This window comes from Cetorhinus maximus, chromosome 20 (assembly GCF_964194155.1).
Source record: "Cetorhinus maximus chromosome 20, sCetMax3.hap1.1, whole genome shotgun sequence".
NCBI lineage: Eukaryota > Metazoa > Chordata > Chondrichthyes > Lamniformes > Cetorhinidae > Cetorhinus > Cetorhinus maximus.
This window is the reverse complement of record NC_135898.1, coordinates 84,656,236-84,678,912: the sequence shown is the minus strand read 5'-3', so window position 1 is coordinate 84,678,912 and position 22,677 is coordinate 84,656,236. Positions and strand designations below refer to the sequence as shown.

General features: G+C 42.9%; 1 protein-coding gene across 1 annotated transcript in view; it reads left to right on the top strand.

Moving 5' to 3' along the window:
• mms19 (MMS19 homolog, cytosolic iron-sulfur assembly component) overlaps nucleotides 1-22,677 on the top strand; it is a 77,240-nt gene that overhangs the window by 25,219 nt on the left and 29,344 nt on the right. Inside the window, exons 7-19 of the mRNA XM_078565082.1 lie at nucleotides 1,346-1,474; nucleotides 2,975-3,036; nucleotides 3,873-3,959; nucleotides 5,511-5,585; nucleotides 7,002-7,079; nucleotides 8,423-8,561; nucleotides 10,167-10,321; nucleotides 11,513-11,591; nucleotides 14,447-14,572; nucleotides 14,747-14,828; nucleotides 16,026-16,123; nucleotides 18,384-18,542; nucleotides 19,583-19,738. Coding sequence (XP_078421208.1) covers nucleotides 1,346-1,474; nucleotides 2,975-3,036; nucleotides 3,873-3,959; nucleotides 5,511-5,585; nucleotides 7,002-7,079; nucleotides 8,423-8,561; nucleotides 10,167-10,321; nucleotides 11,513-11,591; nucleotides 14,447-14,572; nucleotides 14,747-14,828; nucleotides 16,026-16,123; nucleotides 18,384-18,542; nucleotides 19,583-19,738 — 1,425 coding nt within the window. The remainder of the gene's footprint in view (nucleotides 1-1,345; nucleotides 1,475-2,974; nucleotides 3,037-3,872; nucleotides 3,960-5,510; nucleotides 5,586-7,001; nucleotides 7,080-8,422; nucleotides 8,562-10,166; nucleotides 10,322-11,512; nucleotides 11,592-14,446; nucleotides 14,573-14,746; nucleotides 14,829-16,025; nucleotides 16,124-18,383; nucleotides 18,543-19,582; nucleotides 19,739-22,677) is intronic.

The following is a 22,677-nucleotide window of genomic DNA, read 5'->3' as shown; positions in this document are numbered from 1 at the left end:
AGTCATCTCCGATTCCATGTGTCATTGATGCTTTATGGAATGAAGCAGCCTTGAATGAGGAGTAAGAATCTATGCTCCCTTACCTTATGATCATGATTTCACTTTATGTAATGTTCTGCTGCTATCTTTTTTACATTGCATGCTATCTGACATATACCTCATTCACCTGCTTGTAAATCCCAGACCATTGGAAGTGGCAGTATTTTGTGAGTTAGCCACCTAGGATTTCATTAGCAGTGACTTAATTGAACTGTGTCATCCAGGACCCCACACCTGGAATTATCCAGAAACAAACAGTTTGACCCAAATCAGTCTCCGTTGACATTTATCCTCTACACAGCATATGTCTGCCCTGTTCTCTTTTAACTATATTCCATCTCCTTAAGTCAATTAGCTACTCTTTCTTAAATGTTGATTTGGTCTTTGATTCAATCACTGTCTGTGCATCTCGGTAATCTACACACCCTCTGTTTGTCTCCTGTATTCACACTTTTAAAAATTTTTTAAAGGGTCACTGTAACAGCCACTGGCAGTCAGCAGCTAGCTTGCTAAAAATGTTGGGAGTTTACCTTTAATTCCTGGTACTTTTTGCCAATTTCATCTTTTAATGTTCCCTCTGCCCTACCCGACGCTCTTAGTAATCTTGTTGGTGTGTAGCTCAATATCCCTCCAAATGGCTAACCTTCATGATAGAGGCGAGAGAGTAGGTGGTGGTTTCACTGATAGGAGTATCATAGCCCAGCCTGATCTTGTTCTCCTATGGTGTACAAGCATATGTTTTACAGTAGGGGCCACTGGATGGCTATTTGGAGTGAATCCCTGCCAGTGAGTCCAATAGTATTGTCCTGATTTCTGTCTGTTGAGCTGGGCAAACTCAGCACAGACTAAGAAACAGCCTGTCCTGTATGCCAATGCCTTTAGCTTGTTCACCAATGTCTTTTAGGGAAGGGCCTATTTATAAATCCAGACCCACACGTTTGAGTGTTTTTCACAACCTCAGGACACCCCAAAGTGCTTTACAACCAATGAAACACAGTACTGTTGAAGTGTGTTCACTGTTGTATGTGAGGAAACACAATTTGCATGCAGCAAGCTCCCACAATCAGCAATGTGTTAAGGGCCCGATAATCTGTTTCAGAGATGGATAAAGAGCCACAAACGCTGTACTGTCCCATCAGTATTCCTCAGCCTTGACCTTGAGTACTCCCTACTGAACCAATGAGACACATTTTCTTTTCCTGCACCTGCCTATTGTGCCTCCTCTGAGTGAGATATTGAACTGTGAACTGTACATGTCCTGTAAAATTTAGCACAATATGAAGTTGTTTCATCCTTCTGTGCTTAGAGCTGAAGAGTCTGGCAGCGGACTTCACGTTTGGTTTTATTCAAGCAATGGATGGAGAGAAGGACCCTAGAAATTTATTAATGGCTTTTCAGATCTCCAGGGATATCATAATCAACAATTATGAGCTTGGTATGTATTTGCTGCGTGAGTCAGCAGTTAGCATCACAGGACGCAGCTGGATTTTTTTTTTAAAAATGGACAAATTGCACCTAAGTACGTATTACTGAATCTGTTTTACATGTGTTACTCGTAATTAAATCAGCTGAGATCTTTACCACAGCTAACACCACCTGAACTTCACCCTGCTCGTAAATATGCCCTCTTGCATGATGCCACACGACAGCTTTAAACAGGGTGGTAGGTAACAGTGATTCTATTTTCACCTCTTAGTTGGGTGTAGTCCAAAACCTTATGCACCCACCATTCTGCTTCACTGGAAACCTGCTGACAACCTTGTCAGCACATTCATTTATTTTTAGTGTTTGAGTGAGCTCGTTTCCCGACAGCCCATCAAAGATGCTGTGTGGGAGCTTGCATTGTTTTTCTGCTAGGTTGTGTTACAGACGGAGTTCCCTTTCTTAGCTCCCTCTCCTACACCAACACCACCCCAGACAGTTTCAGAGTGCCATTAACCTCTGACTCTCTTTCTTGATACCTAAATTAGTAAGCATTCTCCCCAGTATCTAACTGAACCATGAGGATAATAATTTGAGGATCCATCCCAATCTGAAAAAAGTGTTGCAATTGTCCTTCATGTCCCAGGTCCTGGAATAGGGTTGCTGCTCCTGTTCATTATCCAGAAATGCCCTCCGCTTTAAAACATGCTTGTGTGGAAATGAGACGAAAACACGATCAGACTCTTCATGATATTTCCCTGTAGTTGAATAAACTGCTGACATTCATTCATTATCTAGACTTGCTTGGGAGGAATGACTACTTTAGTTAAACAAAAGGAGGAAGATCAGGCATTTATGTAGCACCTTTCATTTAAGATGCCCCAAAGCTTTCCACATTCAGTGAGTACTTTTCAAGTATAGTCACGGTTGTAATATAGGAAATGTGGCAACCATGTCCCACCATATGGTAATGATAATGATCGGACAATTTTTTTCAGTGATGTTCATGGATAAATATTCCAGGACACTGGGTGAACTCCCTTGTTTATCTTCGAATGGTTCCTTAGGATCTTTGAGACTCACCTGTGCGGGTAGATGGATCCTTAGTTTAACACCTCCACCTCGCAGTACACTTAGTATTATATTGGAGTGTCAGCTGCGATTAAGTGCTCAAGTCTTTTAAGGCGGAGTTTCAACCCACATCTTTATGACTCAGTGGTTAGAGTGCTGTTCACTGAGCCAAAGCATACATCTTGATTAGCCAACGCAGGGCTGTTCATGCACATGGGACCACACCCCAGCAGAAGTCAGCACCCTCAACAAAGGAAGAGAGTGGAAGTTAGAATTAATATATATATTTTTAAATCCTTATCAAAAAACCCAGCTTGAATTAATAAACACAACTGCTTGGTTTATATAAAATTAATATATAAAAAAACTGCATTTTATTTAGATGTTATCCATTTTAGTTTGTCTTTTGCTTAGCTATTGATTTCTGTCTTTATGTTTTCAGGGAATTTTGTGGAGGAACTCTTTGAAGTCACTTCATGCTATTTTCCCATTGATTTTACACCAGTAAGTTGATGTTGATTAGAAGATAGGGTTTGTGTTTAAGTATACCGGTTCACAGTTCAGAGAATGTAAGGAAACAGAATTTGTAGAGGTCAGCAGATTATGGCACATCTTCATTTTGATCAATGTGACAAAAAGTCTGTTTTTAAAGAGCAGCAGGTAGATTTGTAAAATAGATTCCCAGATGAAGTATGTTAGTTATATATAATGTCTGCATTGACTGTGCAGTTCCTACCCACGAATGTTTCTTCCTGTTGGCATGATTTTTGATTTCTGTCGGCCTTTAATATAGGAAATAGCTTTGTCAACACTTCCCATTTAATTTTTCTATGTCAACGGTCACAGTGTAGTGCAGGTTCTAGCCACTCGATGGACCTGAGGGGTGGCTTTCTAATTTTTGCCCCTCAATTCCATTAACGTGTTGTGTATATATGGGAGGTGAAGTCTTATCAATTTTTGCAAGAAGGGAAGACAATGGAAGTAAGGTGTTTGAGCCTTAGGGCCCTGGAAGAATGAATTGAGGAAACTGGAGGAAACATTGAGATTTCAGCACTGTGGGGTTGCAGAGAACAAACAATTTTTAAATTCTGAAATTTAGAGGGAGCAAGAGTTTGGAGGAGTCTTGATTATTACATAACATGGAAGGAATTGTAATGGCAGAGAGAAATGAGGGGGAATAAATGCTGTGCTGAAGCGGAATGATCCCTTGGCATTCTCCTGGAAGTAAAGCAACTGGAGGAAAGGAATAACTTGGCTGGAATCCTTCTCAGGTGAATGAATGGATTATGTTGAGTGCATATTATTATTAGAATATGACTTTGCTCCCTTCTTACTTACAGCCTCCAAATGACCCACATGGAATATCCCAGGAGGAGTTGGTGCTGAGCCTACGATCTGTCCTTACTGCCACGCCCCGGTTTGCAGAGGTATTATTTGTAATCTGGACTGTTGGACATTGCAATGCTTCAGCATCTCTACTGAGATGTGGCAAGAGGCACCAGTACAATCAGCACACAGGCTGTTCAATTCCGGCTTTCCCATGACTTATTAGCTTCGTATGGCACAGAAGAGAGGCATTTTAGCCCATTGTGTCTGTGCCTGTGCCAGCTCTTGGAAAGAGAGGTGCAATTGGTCCCAGTCACTCTGCTCTTTCTCCATAGCCTTGCAATGTTTTGCTCCTTCAAGTATTTACCAATTCCCTTTTTAAAGCTACTCTTGTACCTGCTTCCACCACCCTTTCAGGTAACATATTTCAGACCATCATAGCTTTCTGTGTTAACTAAATGAATTTCTCCTCATTCCCCTCTGGCCCTTTTGTTAATCACCTTAAGTCTGCATCTTCTAGTCTTTCAGTCAGTGAAAATATTCTCCTTACTTACTTCATCAAGACTTCTCAGAATTTTAAACACCCAAATTAAACCTCCCCTTAACCTTCTCGGCATTTAGTGTCCTTTGTTAAAAGTTACTCTGTGTGAACTTTTTGATGATAGCAGGTTGGCTCACACTGATGACTTGTGTGGTCAATATAGCTTGCCAACACATGCTGTTCAAGCTTACCCATGAAACATGGTCACTTTGAACTGCTGGAGGTTACCTACAGGACTGTACACCCTCAAGAAAGGGTGATGCTTTCAGTAGGGAAGGAAAGAAGAGAGTGGGCCCAAAAAATCTTCTGATTCATACAGTACCCTTTATTGTAATATCATAATTCATATTAAGTAGTATTTACAGCACAACAAATCCATGCAGGTATGATAATGGTCAGTTAGTCGAGGGTGGGCAACAGCTTGAATAGGAAGTCAGTGGGTTCCCAGGTGGTAGGGAGTGGGCAGATGGCTGGAGACTAGTGCAGATAGCTCTGATGTTGAGCAGCCTGGCACAGACGCCATGGGCTGAAATGACAGCCTCCCCTGCTTTAGACTTGAGGTTACTTGCCTGGGGCTGCAGTGGTAATAACATACCTCTCTATGCATAATGCAGGGATAGGCATTCCTGTCTGTAAGTCTCCCTTCCACATTGAGAGCTTCCACTGTGCAGTGTGATGCTGTCGCTGATATTTGTAATAAAACACACATGCTCTTTCCTGTGGCATTCTTCTGAGATGTTTTAATGCATCTTTCAACCTGTTTATAGACATCAATCAATGTATTAAGAAAGTATGAACAAACGTAATCTACTTGTTAGCAATACTGTTGCACAGAATTTCAACCAGCAAGTCCTTCTGAGGCCTCAACACGTTCTCTATATTCCCCACTTGGTCTGAGACAAATATTTGAGCATGCCTCATCCTGTTGACAACAGTTGCAGTAATCTTAAGGAAACAGGCCCTTCTTGCTGTGTGACCTTTGACATTGTGTTGGCAGCTTATTATTACATGATGGGGAGGGGGAGGGCAAATTGTCTTGTCTGAATTTAGTTTTGCACCTTTTCATACAGAGTTTCTCTTAATTTGGCACTATTGTTTCTTGTGCACTTAGTTCCTATTGCCACTCTTGATTGAGAAGTTGGATTCAGATGTTCAGAGTGCTAAAGTGGACTCCCTACAGACACTGGTAAGTGAGGAGTTCCAGTTGCTGACATGTTGCTGGTGGATCTTCTGTGGCATTGTTCATCCAATACTCTAGATCTGGGCTGTGATGCCCAGTTACTAACCTGGCTAAAACCTGGCCTTTAAGACCACTACTCTAAATAGGCAAATCCAGATCATTGCAGCTACTTGTATGGGCAATGGTGGGTGGATTGAAGAAGACCAAACGTTCTGTTAAAACTTTCAGCCACGCAGTTTGACTAAACCATTTTAATTTTGTGTCGGTGCCGACACGACCTTGCCTTTTAATTCTTTGGGCTGATAAGTGGCAAGTAACATTCACGCCACACAAGCACCAGGCAATGACCATTATCCTTTGAATTCAACGACATTGCCATCGCTGAATCCCCAAACATCAATACACTTGGGATTACCATTGACATGAAACTTAACTGGACCAGCCATGTAAATACCGTGGCTATAAGAGCAGGTCAGAGGCTGGGAATTCTGCAGTGAGTAACTCACCTCCTGACTCCCCAAAGCCTGTCGTCCATCTACAAGGCACAAGTCAGGAGTGTCATGGAGTACACTCCACTTGCCTGGATGAGTACAGTTCCAACAACACTCAAGAAGCTTGACACCATCCAGGACAAAAGCAGCCCGATCCATCACCTTTAACATCCACTGCCTACACCACCAGCATGCATGGGCAGCAGTGTACCATTTGCTAGACTTTTTTTAAATTCATTCTCAGGATGTGGGCTTCACTGGCTGGGCCAGCATTTATTGCACATCCCTAGTTGCCATTGAGAAGGTGGTAGTGAGCTGCCTTCTTGAACCGCTGCAGTCCATGTGGTGTAGGTACACCCACAGTGCTGTTAGGAAGGGAATTCCAGGTTTTTGACCCGGCAACAGTGAAGGAACAATGATATATTTCCAAGTCAGGATGGAAAATAGAAGGTTAGAAAATGGAGTAGATAGGTAATTTATCACGAGCTATTGTATGGTACTTGCTACTGCTGTATGACCCACTATACCACTAGTGCACTGTGGCTGCAGTGTGTACTAACTCCAGGATACACTGCAGCATTTTGCCAAAGCTTCTTTAACAACACTTCTCAACTCAAGACTTCTACCACCTAGAAGGACAAGGGCAGCAGGTGCATGGGAATGCCATTACCTCCAAGTTCCCCTCCAAGTCTCTTTCACCAGCTTTACTGAGAGATATATCAGCTGCTCCTCCTTTGTCGCTGGGTCAAAATCCTGGGACTAACAGCACCGTGGAACCGCATTCAGCACATGGACTGCAACAATTCAAGGAAAGTGACTCGCCATCATGAGATGACAAGTGGTGATGGGTAATATATGTGGTATTGCCCATGATGCCTCAAGAATGAATGAAAGAAAATAACCCTCATGCTGTTTTCTTTGTCCCTCACAGACAGCGTGCTGCAGAGATTATAGGAAGAAAGAGTTGAAAGAATTCCTACCGGCTCTTTGGCATTCTATACGCAGAGAGGTATGCATAGGAATACCTGGACTGTACGCCATCTACTTGTTGCCTCCAAAAGTGTTAACCTTGGCTCTGTTGATGGTGCATTTGTTTCTTGGAGACATGGGGTTCAAGATCAGCTGTAGAGGATTAAGCACAACACCCCAGACGCTGACACATCCAGTGCAGTGCTGAGGGAATGCTGCACTTACACAGAGCTCTTCTAAACTATGAAGGGGGTTGATAACGCAGGTGTATGGACAATATTTCCACTTGTTTGGTGGGGGAGACAAAAACTAGAAAAAATCCAATAAGAAATTTGGGAGAAAACACCCACTGTGTGGTTAGAATATATAACTCCAAATGACTAGAAATAGTTGAGGCAAATAGCATAGATACATTTAAGGAGAAGCTAAATAAACATAAGGGAAAAAAAGAATAGAGGCTCATGTGGAGCATGAACACTGGCATGAACCAGTTGGGCTGAATGGCCTCTTTCTAGAATCATAGAATCATTACAGCACAGAAGGTGCCCATTCGGCCCATCATGTCTATGCTGGCTGTCCGAAGGAGCAATTCATGTACTGCCACTCCACCCTCTCCCCACATACCTGGAAGTTCCTCCTTTTCAGATAATTAGAAAATTTAGGAAAATTTACAGTAGAGGAAGAGGCCACTCTGCCCATCATGTCTGTGCTAGCTGAAAAATAAGCCCCCTAGCCTAATCCCATTTTCCAGCACTTGGTTCATAGCCCTGGAGGTTCTGGGACATAAAGTGCATGTCCAGGCACCTTTTAAATGAGTTGAGGTTTTCTGCCTCTACTACCCTTTCAGACAGTGAGTTCCAGACTCCTACAACCCTCTGGATGAAAAAATCTTTCCTTATCTCCCCTCTAAGACTTCTACCAATCACTTTAAATCTGTGATCCTCGTCACTGACCTCTCTGCTAAGGGAAATAGGTCCTTCCCATCCACTCTATCCAGGCCCCTGACACGCAATCAAATCTCCTGCCTCTATGCTGTAAATTCTGTGTACTGTTTTGGAATTAACCAGTTGACGATGAATTGTGCATTTTTTCGTGGGCAATTTAGCCTGTGGACCTTGCCCATTGGGAACTGAGTTGCGACAGTCCCAAGCCTCTGCTGTACGATATGATTGGGTAACAATGAAAGGGACACTTTCAGTCCCTGACTCTAGTTGGATCAAACCCCTGAAGGTTCTCTAACATGACCTTGAGTCTGCAAATGTTATAAAGCCAGATTGCTTGTTAGTGGGTAATGTGCCTGTTTCATTTGTGGTAGAGTGGGGGTCAGTCGAACCCATCTTGAACATGTGTAGAATTTTAAAAATTTTCCTTAAATTTTTCCAGGTCTTTCAGACAGCAAGTGAAAAGATTGAGTCTGAAGGTCTTGCTGCTCTCCAAGCGCTATCAAATAGCCTGTCCAAGTCAGTCATTGATTCAGATGCAGAGGATAGCTTGGATACATTCCTCGACAATGTTCTGCAAGGTATGCATGCAATCCCACCTTTTGTCCAGTGAAATCGATCTCACTCACACTGTGAACCAGTTTAGAAACATCACCTGCATAATATTTAGGTGAATAGAGGTGTTTGAATCTTTGCAAATACATATGTACTATTAATTTTGTACTCCAAAGAGTCGGCAATGGGGAGCAGAACGGTTTCCATTTTCACCATCTGGCCTCAGCATCAAGCAGTTCTTGAGGTTCAGTGTGCTGCAGCGTAAACCTGTAAAGGATATAGCGGGTAGATAAGAAAGTACAGGCCACATTCAGGTCAGCCATGATCTTATCAAATGACAGAGCAGGCTTGAAGGGTAGAATGGCTTACTCCTAATTCGTATGTTCATATGTATGTTGACGTACCTAGCTGAAACCTCAGTGCCAGTCTTTTCACTTGACCCTGTAAAATCCCATTGTGCAGGTGTTTGAGCTTTTTTCAAACCAAACAAACCATAAAGTAATTTGAGGCTTTCGTTGGTTTGTAATATATCAAACTATTGCTATTTAAAAGCTTGTAACAAATTTGTGATCCGCTCTGCCTGTAGTAGCAGTGTTGCTATTTACCAGTTCACTGCAGTAATTCTTATTACTTCTGGATACTTTGCCTATGTGGTCATGAAAATATCTTCATTCTTCGTTACTTAACTTCTCTTTTTATTTATCCTTTTACATATTTTTCCTCATGACTGGCAAGATGCATTACTAAATTTGTTCTCCCTCTTGAACAATGGTCTCCACCTCAATGTGGTTCCCTGTGGCTGTTGTCCTGTTTGCTTGGTTTGATACAACCCCCATCTGGGAACTACAGACAGTTCTGGGCACCGCATTTCAGGGAGGATATATTTGTCTTGGAGGTAGGACAGGGCAGATTCATCAGAATTCTAACAAGACTTAAAGGGTTAAATTGTGAGTGCAGGTTGCATAAACTTGGCTTGTATTCCGTTCAGTTCAGGAGGTTAAACTGAGACTTGATCAAGATGGGGAAATCAAGAACAAGGGGACATAATCTTAAAATTAGAGCCCAGGCCATTCCGGAATCACAGTAGTGGAAACTGAGAAATCTCTTCCCAGAAAACCTGCGGAAGCTGAGGGCAACTGGAGCTTTAAGATAAAGGTTAATCGATTTTTGCTAGGTAACAGTATCAAGGGATATGGAATAAAGACAGGTAAATGGAGTTGAGGTGCAGACCAGTCATGTCTAATTGAATAGCAGGCCTCAGAGGCTGAATGGCCCCCCTCCTACTTCTAGGAATCCAATGTTTGAGGATTGATGTTGGAGGCCTTACTTCATTTACTTTAGCTTCTTGGTGCTTTGATTTAATTTTGCTTGGGCGCACCACTTAAACAGTGAGCAGAATGGCTCTGGACCTGGACGAACATGAGGCACAGAGTACTCTGACATGTTCAAGGCATGTGGCTTCCATTTGCTGACAGGTTGTTCGGTGGCCTTGTGATAAAACCTGTGCTTGCTTACAGTAGTGGGGCCCGTTTTGACGTTGGGGCACATTATCAGACCTCGTTGTGTTTTGAATTTACATTTTGCTGCAATAGTCCATCCCTGAAATCTGTCCCCTTGCCTCCTCACCTTAGACTGCAAGCATCACCTGTGTGAACCAGACATGAAGCTCGTGTGGCCAAGTGCAAAGCTGCTCCAGGCGGCTGCGAGTGCTTCCTACAGAGCATGCGCCAAGATCAGTGGCTGCATCTTCCCTCTGTTATTGGAACAGTTCAACAAACATAAACAGGTAAAGGGAGGAAGCATGGAAACCTACTTTTGGTCAGTAATTTTTTTCTACTTGTTCATGGGATCTGGGCATCGCTGGCTGGGCCAGCATTGCTGTGGGTCGGGAGTCACATGTAGGCCAGACCAGGTAAGTACCGCAGATTTTCTTCCCTAAAGGACATTAGTGAACCTGATGGGTTTTTATGACAATCAGCAATGATTTCGTAGTCATCATCAGAATTTTAATTCCATATTTTTATTGATTCATATCTGCCGTAGTGGGACTTGAACCCAGGTCCTCAGAGCATTACCCTGGGTCTCTGGAACACAGAGTGACAATACCACTATGCCACCACCTCCCTGTGATGCCACATGTTGAGTGAGAGGCCTCACTCTGGACCATGAGCACAGAATCGGGGCCAATACTCAAAAGTGTTGCATTTTCAGAGAAGATGTTGAACTAGGGTCCTGACTGCCCCTTAGTATGGATGTTAAAGATTTCATAGCATGCAGACCATAAGGGAGTTTTCCCAACGTCCCAGCCAACATTCCTCCCTCAGCCAGCAACACCAGTTCAGATTAACTTGGTCGTTGATCTTACTGCTGTTTGTGGGACCTTGCAATACATGCAGTCGTCCTCAAAATCCCACTTCAAATCACTATCTAGTGAAGCCTTGTTGTAAATAGTGTTAACTTGAAAGTAGCCTCAATCGTAGCTATGGTGCCTTTTATGTTTCAATAACCTGTCAAAACTCTGGGTTCGTGTACAGCATGAAATTGGCCAATGTATCTAGCACTGTGCTTTAAACCCATGCTTCTCATGAGGTGCGAATGTTCCATCAGGCCCTTGTGTTCTTTCTCAAAACACTCCCACTGAGGAGTTGCATGTTGTTGGAAGTGCTGTCCTGTTTGGATGGGTGTTAAAGATCCTGTTGAACTATGCAAAGGGGAGTAGTGGTGTAGCAGCTGACTCTCCCTGCTTGCCAAGCACCAACAACAAACCGGCCAACTGGCCTTTCATCCTTGTGCTGTTTGTGTGATATTGCTGTCACAGATTGACAGGTTTCCTTCCATGACTTTCACTGTGCTCCAACAAATAAATTAATTCGGTGTGAAGCACTTGAGGCGTTAAGATGGTACACTGAGGCACTGTATAATTGCAGACATTCCTTCCTTTGAAACGGAACTAATGGTGGGACATCCTTTTTTGCAGAGTAGCCAACGTTGGACAATCCTGGGAATACTGAAAGTTTTCATTAAGCTAATCCATAAATGGCATCGAGATGAGGAAGGTGGGTTGGATTTTGTTCAGATCAGATGTTCATTGACTGGGGGTGGGGGTGTGCATGCCCACCTCATTGTGCTGTGGCAGGAGGTTATGGAGGGATTTGTCATCTCTTGCACATCTCCTGATTCTAATAACTCCAGCCTTCAGCTGTCAAGGCCTTGAGCTCTGGATTCCCTCCGTAAACCTCTCCACCTCTCTACCTCTCCTTCTTTAAGATGCTGCTTATAATATATTTGAGTATTGCTGAAAAAAAACTTCGACAAAATGACTTTTTTCAGCAATACTCAAATTCTGTACTACCAAATGGCAATTTGAAACCTATTTCTTCAATCAACTCCTTCTGTGGCTCGGTATCATTTTTTTTATGGTAACACCACTGAGAAGTTTTTTAGACCATTTTGCATTGCTGTTGGATGTGAAGGCAGGGTGTACTGGTGACAGCATCGATGAGAGAAGGAAAGGAGAGATGTGGATGTTATGCTCTTAGGTTTGAGGAAAATACTGAGGAATGGGGAGAAAGCAGCAACAATGAGCAGAGTACAGAGAATGTCAGACTGTGTTGAAGGGGTGTGAGGTGCAATATTTGTTTGATCAATGAGTGCTCATCACACACACCCACCACCACTGGAGGTAACTCCACCCTGAAGATTGAGTGGCAGAATCGGGAAAAAAAACTCCCTGCACATGATATTTTATCGTTCATTACCTCCTGTAAACCAAAAAAAAATGCAAACGTTTGTTTTTCCCATAGGAAGTGTTCACAGAGTACTAATAGTACTGTATGTTTGGTAGGTACACGTTGCACCATAGGCTATAATGTTAATGTCCTTTGTGAATGATTATCACTGAGCGAGGTCTGCACCTTGTGTTGATGTTCCTGAATCAGCAGTATCAAGACTGAAATTGGGTTCTCACTGTAAGAAATTGTTTTGCTAAGTTATTGCAGGAGATATTTGTTCGATACCGCTTCCCTGGTGATTGTAATTTTCCTGAATTCCTCCCTCCTTTCCATTTCCTGATTTACAGCTATTTCCAGAGTATTATATAACTGGCTTGGATGAAGGGACCGAAGGAATGGTGGCTAAATTTGCTGAGACGCAAAGATAGGTAGAAAAGTAATTGTGAAGAGGTTGCAAGGAGGCTACAAAGTGACATAGATAGGTTAAGTGGGTGAGCAAAGACATGACAAATGGAGTATGATGTGGGCAAATGTGAAATCATTCATTTTGGCAGGAAAAATAAAAAGGAAGCTTAATATCTAAATGGTGAGAGATTGCGGAGCTCTGAGATTCAGGGGGATCTGGGTGTCCTAGTGCGTGAATCACAAAACGTTAGTGTGCAGGTATAGCAGGTATTTAGGAAAGCTAATAGAACGTTATCATTTATTGTGAGGGCAATTGATTAGAAAGGTAAGGAGGCTATGCTTCAGTTGTGCAGGGCATTGGTGACACCACATCTGGAGTATTTTGTACAGTACCGGTCTCCTTATTTAAGGAAGGATGTAAATGCATTAGAAGTTCAGGGAAGGTTTACTAGACTAATACCAGGAATGGGTAGGTTGTCTTATGAGAAAGGCTGGAGTGGTCAGGCTTGTATCCACTGGAATTTAGAAGATTAAAAGGCAACTTGATTGAAACCTTTAAGGTCCTGAGGGGTCTTGACAGGGTGGATGTGGAGAGGATGTTTCCTCACTGTTTAAAAATAAGGGGTCGTTCATTTAAGACAGATGAGAATTTTTTTTTCAGAGGGTAGTGAGTCTTTGGAACTTTCTTCTCAAAAGGTGGTGGAAGCAGAGTCTTTGAATATTTTTAAGGCAGAGCTAGATAGATTCTTGATTAACAAGGGGGTGAAAGGTTATCGGAGGTAGGCAGGATTGTGGCGTTGAGGTTGCATTCAGATCCGCCTTGATCTTATTGAATGGCTCAAAGGGCCAAGTGGCCTACTCCTGCACCTAATTTGTATGTTCGTATGTGTGTGTGTATATATATATATATATTATATATATATATATATATATATAAAACTCCCTTCATATAAAATAATTACTACACTTCAAATTCCGTTATTCATTTTGTATGAAATTTTTAGTGTTAGAAGCATTTCTTTATTAGACAAACAGAAGTGTTATTTTAATTTGATTAGTTGGTACCTGTTGGAGGCTCTTTGTTGTCAGTATTTTCCTCATGCTTGTGGTCAAATCCCTCTGCAGCCTCAGCCCTCCAATATCTACTCGAGCCCTACAAGCCTTTTGAGGGCACTCCACCATAGGCAGCCATGTCTTCAGCTGCCTGTGCACTCCTCCTTCCCTAAGAGGGCGTTGGCAGCCATGGACTTCCCTTGGTTTGGTCCATGGTTATTCTTGGCAAAGTACTGCAGTGGTTTACAGTTGCCTTCTGCAGTATGGCTGACCAGGAAACTCTCCCGCTCTTATCACCTGCCATCAAGCGTATTGGAAGGATTTACAGGCTGATCATCAACCTGTTTGGCCACATACCTTCCGTAGCCATCAAGTCCTGAAGTGGGACTTAACCCAGAGATTCACGAGCTGCCTGGGCACTATTTTCTGGAATTCCCTCCCTAAGTTTCTGTACCACTGTCCGTGAAGTTCTGCTTACAATATACCTCTTTGACCAAGCCTCTGGTCGCCTATCCTAATATCTCCTCATGTGGCTCTGTGCCAAAGTTTGATAACGCTTCTGTGAAGCATCTTGAGAGGTTTTAGTACATTGAATGTGTTAGATAAATGCAAGCTATTATTATTGAATAATGAAACAGTGTAGGGGCAAGTCTATTGGGGAGTAAGTACGTTAACCTCTAATTATTAATTCTGTTTCCCACCCCCTCTCTCCCCACTCGCAGGTGAGAATCTCTTGTGTGCCTTCAAGGATCAGCTCTGTATTCTGGTATTCTCTGCACTGACTGACTCCAATGTCCAACTTCAGACGGTGGGGACGAGCACTTTGGCAGTTCTGGGATCACAACAAGGTTATCTCCCCTTTAGATCCTCATATGTGCACAGATGTAATATTTTTTATGTTTACTGATTGAACTCGACCCAATAGCAGGATGGCTAAGTGGCGCAGAGCTGCTGTGTGCACCTCTGTTACTGCCTCGTATTTCACTCTGTGTCTGTCTTCATAGATTTCTCTTCTATCCCAGGTTTGCTGTCCCAATCTGACATTGAATTGACTGTTGATCATTTGAACAGACTGATTCTGCGGGAAGCTGACCCTCAGGTTTGGTGAGGATTTTTAATTGTCTCCTTTATATACCCCAGAAAAACTCAGCATCATGTGTTTTCTGGTGAAGTCCTAAGTGTCCGATTACGGTTGGGAGAAAATGTCTGTAATGTTTTAAGAGCAATGTGCCAGCCTTGTGATACGTGGCAGATAGTCCAAAATTAGATGGACATGTGAAGGCTTAACCCGTAAGATACTGTATGTAGCTTGATGCCTGACAGGCCAGTACCATCAATGGTTTGATTCCACAGTTGAGTTGATCTCAACCAATGTAGCTTTACTGTTGGCCTCAGCACCTTGAAGCTTGAGGGAATAGGAATTGCCAGGGTGCCCATTCCTGGCCTTCATTCCGTGGACCCCGCAGGATGAGGACAAGATTGAACTTGGCTATGCTGTTCATCTTATTACAACCTCCATTCTCCCCTCTTTTCCTGGCAGTTGAATAGCAGGCTGAGGGTAAAATAATTGCTGCATGGGTGGGGTGTGGGAGGATGTCCCCTAAAGTGCCCTAGCAAGGCAGCTCACCACCACCTTCTCAAGGGCAACTAGGGATGGGCAATAAATGCTGGCCCAGCCAGTAAAGCCCACATCCCATGAATGCATTAAAAAAAAGTTGACTCCTTCAACAAGAGAACTTTGGAGATCTTTTCAAAGAGTGAGCGATCTCAATACATATTAAGGAGTGTGTCCTATGCATCTCCCCAGTGAGCAATGACACTGAGATCAGAAACTCAACAGGCAAGGGGAATGTGGTGTCGATTGCACAATTCAGCCTACAGCCCTGCTCTGGCCATGCAATGTACTGGCGGTCTGCTTGCAATCGCACCAAATTTCTATCCCTTCATATTCAAATCTTTCCATGGCGTCAGCTCACTCCCCATCTGTAATCTTCACCTGCTCTACAACTCTTCTGAGATCTCTGCACTCTTTCCATTCTGGCCACTTGTGCATCTCCACTTTCTTTGCCCCACCATTAGCCACTGTACCTTCAGCTACTGGACCCTAAGCTTTGGAATTTTCTCCCCACCTCCCTGTCCTATTTAAGCCTGCCTCTTTGATCAAGCCAACTATCCCAGTATCATCTTATGTGATTCAGTGTTTTGACTGATTAATGTTCTTGTGAAGTATCTTGAAACATTTTACTGCATTAAAAGTGTTAAATATAAATACAGACCATTTTTTAACCTTTCTTTCCTCAGTGCTGCAGCATTGGAAGCTTCCACTATCATTTCTGTAATCCATCCCTCCGCCTTCATCAGCAAGATGATCCCAGCACTGACTCAAGAGTTAAATACAGGTATATCTCACAGATGTGCTAAGTGTTACTGTTTAGTATAGATTGTTACACAAGGAAGTAACGAGCCTTGGAATGCTAAAAGGCCATTGGCTCCTCCAAGTCCCTTAATGCTGACTCATAAAATCATGCTGCACAAAGTAGGCCATTCAGTTCTTCTTATCTCTTTGAAGGAGATATCCCTTTATTCCCATCTCATTTTTGAAATAAATATGCAATTCCCTTTTGAAAGTTACTGTTAAATCTGCTTCCACCACCCCTTAGGCAGCACGTTCCAGATCACAACAACCCGCTATGTTTAAAAAAAAATTCCTCATCGCCCTCCTGCTTTTCTTCCAGTTTATCTTAATTCTGTGTTCTCTGATTACTGGCTCTCCCATCTTTGGAAAAAGCTTTATATATGTACTTTATCAAAACCTCTCAGAATTTTGAGCACCTCTGTTAAATCTCCATTCAAACTTCTCTGTTCTAAAAAGAACAATCTCAGTTTCTCTTCTCCAATTCATTTTGTTTGCAAAACAATAATTGTTCCGCATATCAAGGAGAACCCCACAATATTTTTACATTGTTGACCCTTGATTTGCTGATACCTTTGGCATGATATTTCCTTGATGCCAAACACTCGGGTAACACAGTGTTCCTCACAACTTGCAACTGTCTCTGCCCAAGTGTATAGTGCCTACAGTGATACTAACAATAGATCAACACTGCCCAGAGTTCCTACTAACAATGGTGACTGAATAAATCAACTAAAACCTTCTGTTCACTTTTGTGTTAATTAGAGGCACTGGGAGAGATCGTATGCTGCAGGCATGGGTGTATTTGCAGCAGCAAATCGAGCACTTATGGGGCAATCTTCATCCTGATCAAGCAACCCTAGGCCAAATATAGGTTGGAGACAAAAATGAAGCACCTTCAACACTGCCCCCTCAATCAATTCTTGGCTAGATAAAAGCAAAGATCTCTCATACTGTCCTATTGTCCAAGTTAAATACAGCTGTTGCGATCCCCCGTAGAGACCAGTAACTTTTATAAAATAAAAGAAATTCGAACTTCCGGTTGATAGCTGAATGGATGGCAAGATAGATTTCACGTTTTAAGATGTTTACCGTAACAAACAAACTAAAACGACTATTGACGAAACACTATTTTTGTAGGCAACTTATAATAAACTATAGAACAGAATTTTTAACACAACTGAAAAAAACCACTGTCAGGATATACATTACACTTCCTTTAAGTAGATGTTCAATTCTGCAGGAACCTGTCCAAAGTGATTCTCAGCTCCGGAGGGTTTACTTCTGATCTTTTCCCACCCTGGAAACTTTTAACTACAGAACTGTCTTTCATGGTGGGAGTTTTCCTGGAGACTTCTCCCTCTAGCTAAAGCCAGGCAAATCTTGCAGCCTCATTTTTTAACTCCTCGCAAATTTTGTCTTTCCAATTCAAACGTGAGCTCCCACCCACATTGCCATGCAGTGAACCACAGAAACTTTTGGCCTCGGTGTTCTCTCTCTCCTGGACCCTGGCAGACTGGCTGTGGGGATATCTTAGAACCCTTCCCCTCTCAAAGCTCATCTTCATGGCAATGTCAATCACATGGGCCTTGCATCCCAGTAGGAATGCTGATTAGCTATCCTTGAGATCCCAACTCTTTTTTATCTTGGAAGTAAATGGACAGTTGAAAGCATAACTGTGTACAACCTGACATTCTCAGTGCTTTTCTGGTGTTTTGGAGACTTATAGTCTAACCACTGTTAGGACACAGGCTGCTGCCATTGTCTGCACATTTAAACATCTTGCACCTTCTTCCCAGTGAAATAATCTGGGCCGCCTTTAATCTCTAACAATCAAACCACCATGGCTTGTTCTCAGGCAGCCTTCAGAACAGGTCACATGACCCTCTTCATTTTACCTGAAATTAAATACACAGTCCCAAAACATAATCTTATAAACGTCATAATTGTAACACAGCACAGGTTAGATACAAAGTGGAGTTCACTTATGCTCTCCTATCAGGCATTCTTATGTTAGATGCTTTAGTTCCGCCTCACTCCAACCTCTGAAGAATACTACCTGTTTGACACCAGGGTGACTTTCTTTCACTTGCACCAGCTGCCGTATGATTTCCCTGAGTGAGTGAGACTGGTGTTGGAGTTCACTTTGAAAAGCTCTCATAAACCTGTCCATGAATTGTGGGGACAGTAATCAAAGGAGCACTTAACATTGAATATTTTAGTTATGAATGCATTGATATTTCCAGAGCCGATGGAAGTGAAGGATGGCGATGAACTTCCTGCACAGCCTGGGTACACTCTGCATCAGCGCAGTATTCAAGCTCTGGCTGCCATCTCCACGCATCCCAGTATAGTGAAGAGGACAGTCCCGGTCCTACTGAAGCATCTGACCAATTTACAGAAAGGTGAATCCTACAATACCTGCATGCTTCTTATCAAAGGGTTGGTGAGCAGGGGGACATGCTGAAGTTTGAGATGTTTTTGCAAATTAAAACTCGGGAGAGGGTGTTATTATTGTCTTTGAAGTCTCGCCAACAGCTCATTAAAGCCAGCAATATCTGTTCAGCCATGGCAAGGTTTATTAAATACTCTCTCTGACTGAAATTGATGTCTGGTTGTGGTGAGGGAATAACAGAGGAAAAGGCAGAGGTATTGATAGTCTAGGGACTGGTAATGTTCAGGGTTGAAAGGAGATCAAGGCAGGTAAGTTAGAGGCAGACAGAGAGGTGTCAGCAGCCTGGTATTGATAACTATCTCGTTATTAGGACTAATTCTTTTAAAATTGGAACAGAGTGTGTAGCTAGAGGGGCATAAGATTCAACGCCCTGTGATGCTGAACAATTTTGTTTTTCCCCTTCACCTTCCCTTAAAGTGTCATCTGTAATTCAGTGGGTAGCGCTCTTACCACATAGTCAGAAGGTTGTGGGTTAGTCCCATGCCTGTACTTGAGCACAACAGTCAAGGCTGACACTCAAGTGCAGTACTGAAGGAGTGTCACACTGTCAATCAGTTGAGACATTAAACCAAGGCCCCATCTGCCTTCTCAGGTGAATGTAAAAAACTGCATGGCACTATCCTGAGGAAGAGCAGGGGAGTACCCCCTGATACCCCTCAATCAAAGTTAAAGCAAATTACTTTGAGAGTTTGTTGTGCGCAAATTGGCTGCCCATTTTGTACATTACAACAGTGACTACATTTCAAGAGTACCTCATTAGCTATAGAGCACTTTGGGACGTGTATGGTCATGAATAACACCATGTAAATGCAACTTCTTTTTCTTTCTTGCTCTTCCAGTGAAAAAGTGCCTTGAGATGAACACAAAGGACTTTGGGGAGGGGGAGTTGGGTATACTGTACCCTACATGGGAACATGTTGCAAACCGTGACACCATATGTTGGAGCTCCACCATCAGAGTGCATAACTGTGGTGACATTTTGTCTTGCAGGGAGCTCAGGCACTGAAAGTGACATGGCCATCCTGACCTGTCAGAGCCTGCAGCTGGTAGCAGAACACTGTCAGGGTGCCGAAGAGAGCAGCTGTTACTTTCACCAAATGGTTGTCCCGTGCCTGCTGGGACTGGCCATCCAGGCAGCTGTGCAAGGTAAGCATTGCCTCACACCCAAACACAAAGCAGCAATGTGGAAAGGGAATGTCAAGTAGGATCAGTCAGAGCAAGGGAGGAAATTGTTTACTTTTCTGACAAATCATGGCTTCCACTTGTGGTTAACATTATTGTACAAAACGGTATAGCTGCTGTTTAATATTAAGCATGCTTTTCCTTGATTCCATTGGAACAGGAGAAGGCTATTTAAGCTTTCTGAGAGTTATCTACTTATTCCCACTACCTTCCCTCTTAGTTTGCTTTCAAATATTTATTCACTGCTCTTTTCAAAGCTATTATTATTGAGCCAGTATTTATTGGAATTTTTGAATGGCATTGACCCCAGCCCTCTTGTATACATTGGAACACTGAACTAACACTTCTCCCCATGCTTTCTCCCCTTTTTATTTTAATTTTCCTCCTGTTTAATATTTGGAGTATTTGATCTATTCTAACACTTTTTTTCATTTCTTTCCTATTTTGGACTCCAGCTCATTCATCACTGGCTGGGAATCAAACCTGGGACTTTGGCGACCTGCCGTTTGTTGCTCACTTTGTTGGAATTAATGTTTTGTTTGTATTTTTCAATGATGTCTCATTTCACTTGCATTTTCTGTCTCTGTCTCTCAATATGAAATTCAACCGTCATTTGCTGGGATAGCACAACATGCTGTGAGTTCCAGCAGTAGTGGAAAGTGGGTTCATTCCCAATGCCACCGCCACCCGCCAGCCACCTCCCCCCAATCCTCCACTCAATTCTTTGATTGTCGTCACATTGTTGCACGGAGAGGCCGAATGGACCACAGATGCTTGCCCAAGGAGGTTGCAGTAGTGGGGGGTGGTTAGTGGGGAGGCTAAATCATCACTGAGCCAGACTCTCGTCCGCTTTCTCTTCATTCCCCTCTGCAGATAGAGGGAAAATTTTTCCACTGCTGGAAGAGCCTGGGACAATATGGCTAGAGCTAAAATCAGAGCTAAACCATTTAGGCATGCTTAGGATGCAATGCTTCAACTAAAGACTACTAGAACTAGTACGAGGAACATTCTCGTACAAATAAATCAGTGAATGCTAACTCAATAATTTTTCATTTGAGGTCGATAGTTTTTTATTTGCTAGCCAATGATATTGAGTGATATGGAGCCAAGGCAGGTGGATAGAGTTAAACCATAGGTCAGCCATGAGCTCAATGACTGGTGATACAGGCTCAAGAGCCTTCTGTTCCTATGTTTCTCTGTTCTCCCCGGCTTCCTCCCCCTACCCACTCCTGCAGGCCATGCCCCCAGACCCAGAGTGATACTGGGACTAGAGTGCCCTCTACATTTTTCTACATTTCCCACCCACATCATCCATGTACAGGCAACTGGCCTCTCCCCTATGCCCTATTCATTGTTTCTTTGTGAACATGAAGCTGGAAGATCAGGGGCCCAGCAGAAAAACAGGCGTCCAAGAGACCTGTCTGGGACACAATGTGACGTCTGTCTTGAGAGAGATTTCTTATTGGAGACCTGGGTTGGAATAATGAATAACTGAGGGCGCAAGGAAATAATTAACAAAGAGGGGAGTTGTTTCACTCATGCAAAGTAATGACTGAAATTAATGCAGTTACCCATGTCTCCAGAGTAAGGGAAGGGAGGCTTAAACATTAAGCTCATCCGCTGAGTACGGCCTGATCAATAGCATGAGGCCCCCGCCGCCGCCCATCCACCCCTTCATCCCAGAACATGCCTTGTGGACGCTTTTCTACTAACAGATTTTCCATGGTATTGTTGATGGTGAGGCTCTAAACTGTGACACTGAAGCATGACACAGGGCAGATGTGACACATCAGGAAGTTTGTACCATCATAAGCACAGCATGCGATATATTACTGTGAAATTTGCCTTTGGTCTTAAGCTATTGTTCTCTTCTCCCTTCCCACAGAAGAATTAGAAGCAGGAGTAGGTAATTTGGCCCTTCAAGCCTGCTCTGCCATTCGATAAGATCATGGCTGATCTGATTGTGGCCTCAACTTCACTTTCCTGTCTGTTATCCTTAACCCTTGACTCCCTTGTCAATCAAAAATTTATCTAACTGAGCCTTGAATATATTCAATGACCCAGCCTTCACTCTTCTGGGAGAAGAGAATTCCACAGACTAACAACTTTCTGAGAAAAAAAAAATTCTCCCAATCTCAGTCTTAAATGGGAGACTCCAAATTTTTAAACCCCTAGTTCTAGACTTTCCCCTCAAGGGGAAACACCCTTTCAGCATCCAGCTTGTCCAGCCTCATCCTGATCTTAAATGTTGCATTAAGATTGTCTCATTCTTCTAAACTCCAATGGATGGAGGCCAAACCTGCACTTACACCTACACCTTTCCTCATAACCTCTTTATTCCCGGAATCAGTCGAGTGAACCTTGTCTGAATTGCTTCTAAAGCAATTATATCCTTAAGGAGACTAAAACTATACACAGTGCTCCTGATGCAGCCTAACTAAAGCCCTGCATAGCTATAGCAACACCCCCCAACCCCGCCACTGCTTTTATTCTCGATCCCCTTTCATTGAACGCCAACATTCCGTTTGCCTTCCTAATCACTTACTGTACCTGCATACTAACTTTTTGTGATTCATGTACCAAGATGCACAGATCCCTTTATGTAATAGAGTTCTGTCATCTCTCTCCATTCAAATAACATACTGCTTTTCTATTCTTCCTGCCAAAGTAGACAAGTTCCCCTCCCTCATTAGAGATGTTATGCAGCAGCCTCACAGATGGCAAATCTAGTCTCAAACCTCCACACAACCCAGAAGATTAACATTATGTACAGAAAAACCTGCTTTGAACAATCTTTCAAGTGGTAAAGCCACCAGCTGTTGCTCAGTGGGCCGCAGCCTTGCCTGAGTCAGAAAGTTGAGGGGTTCAAGTCCCACTTCAGCGACTTGCACGTGTAATCTAGA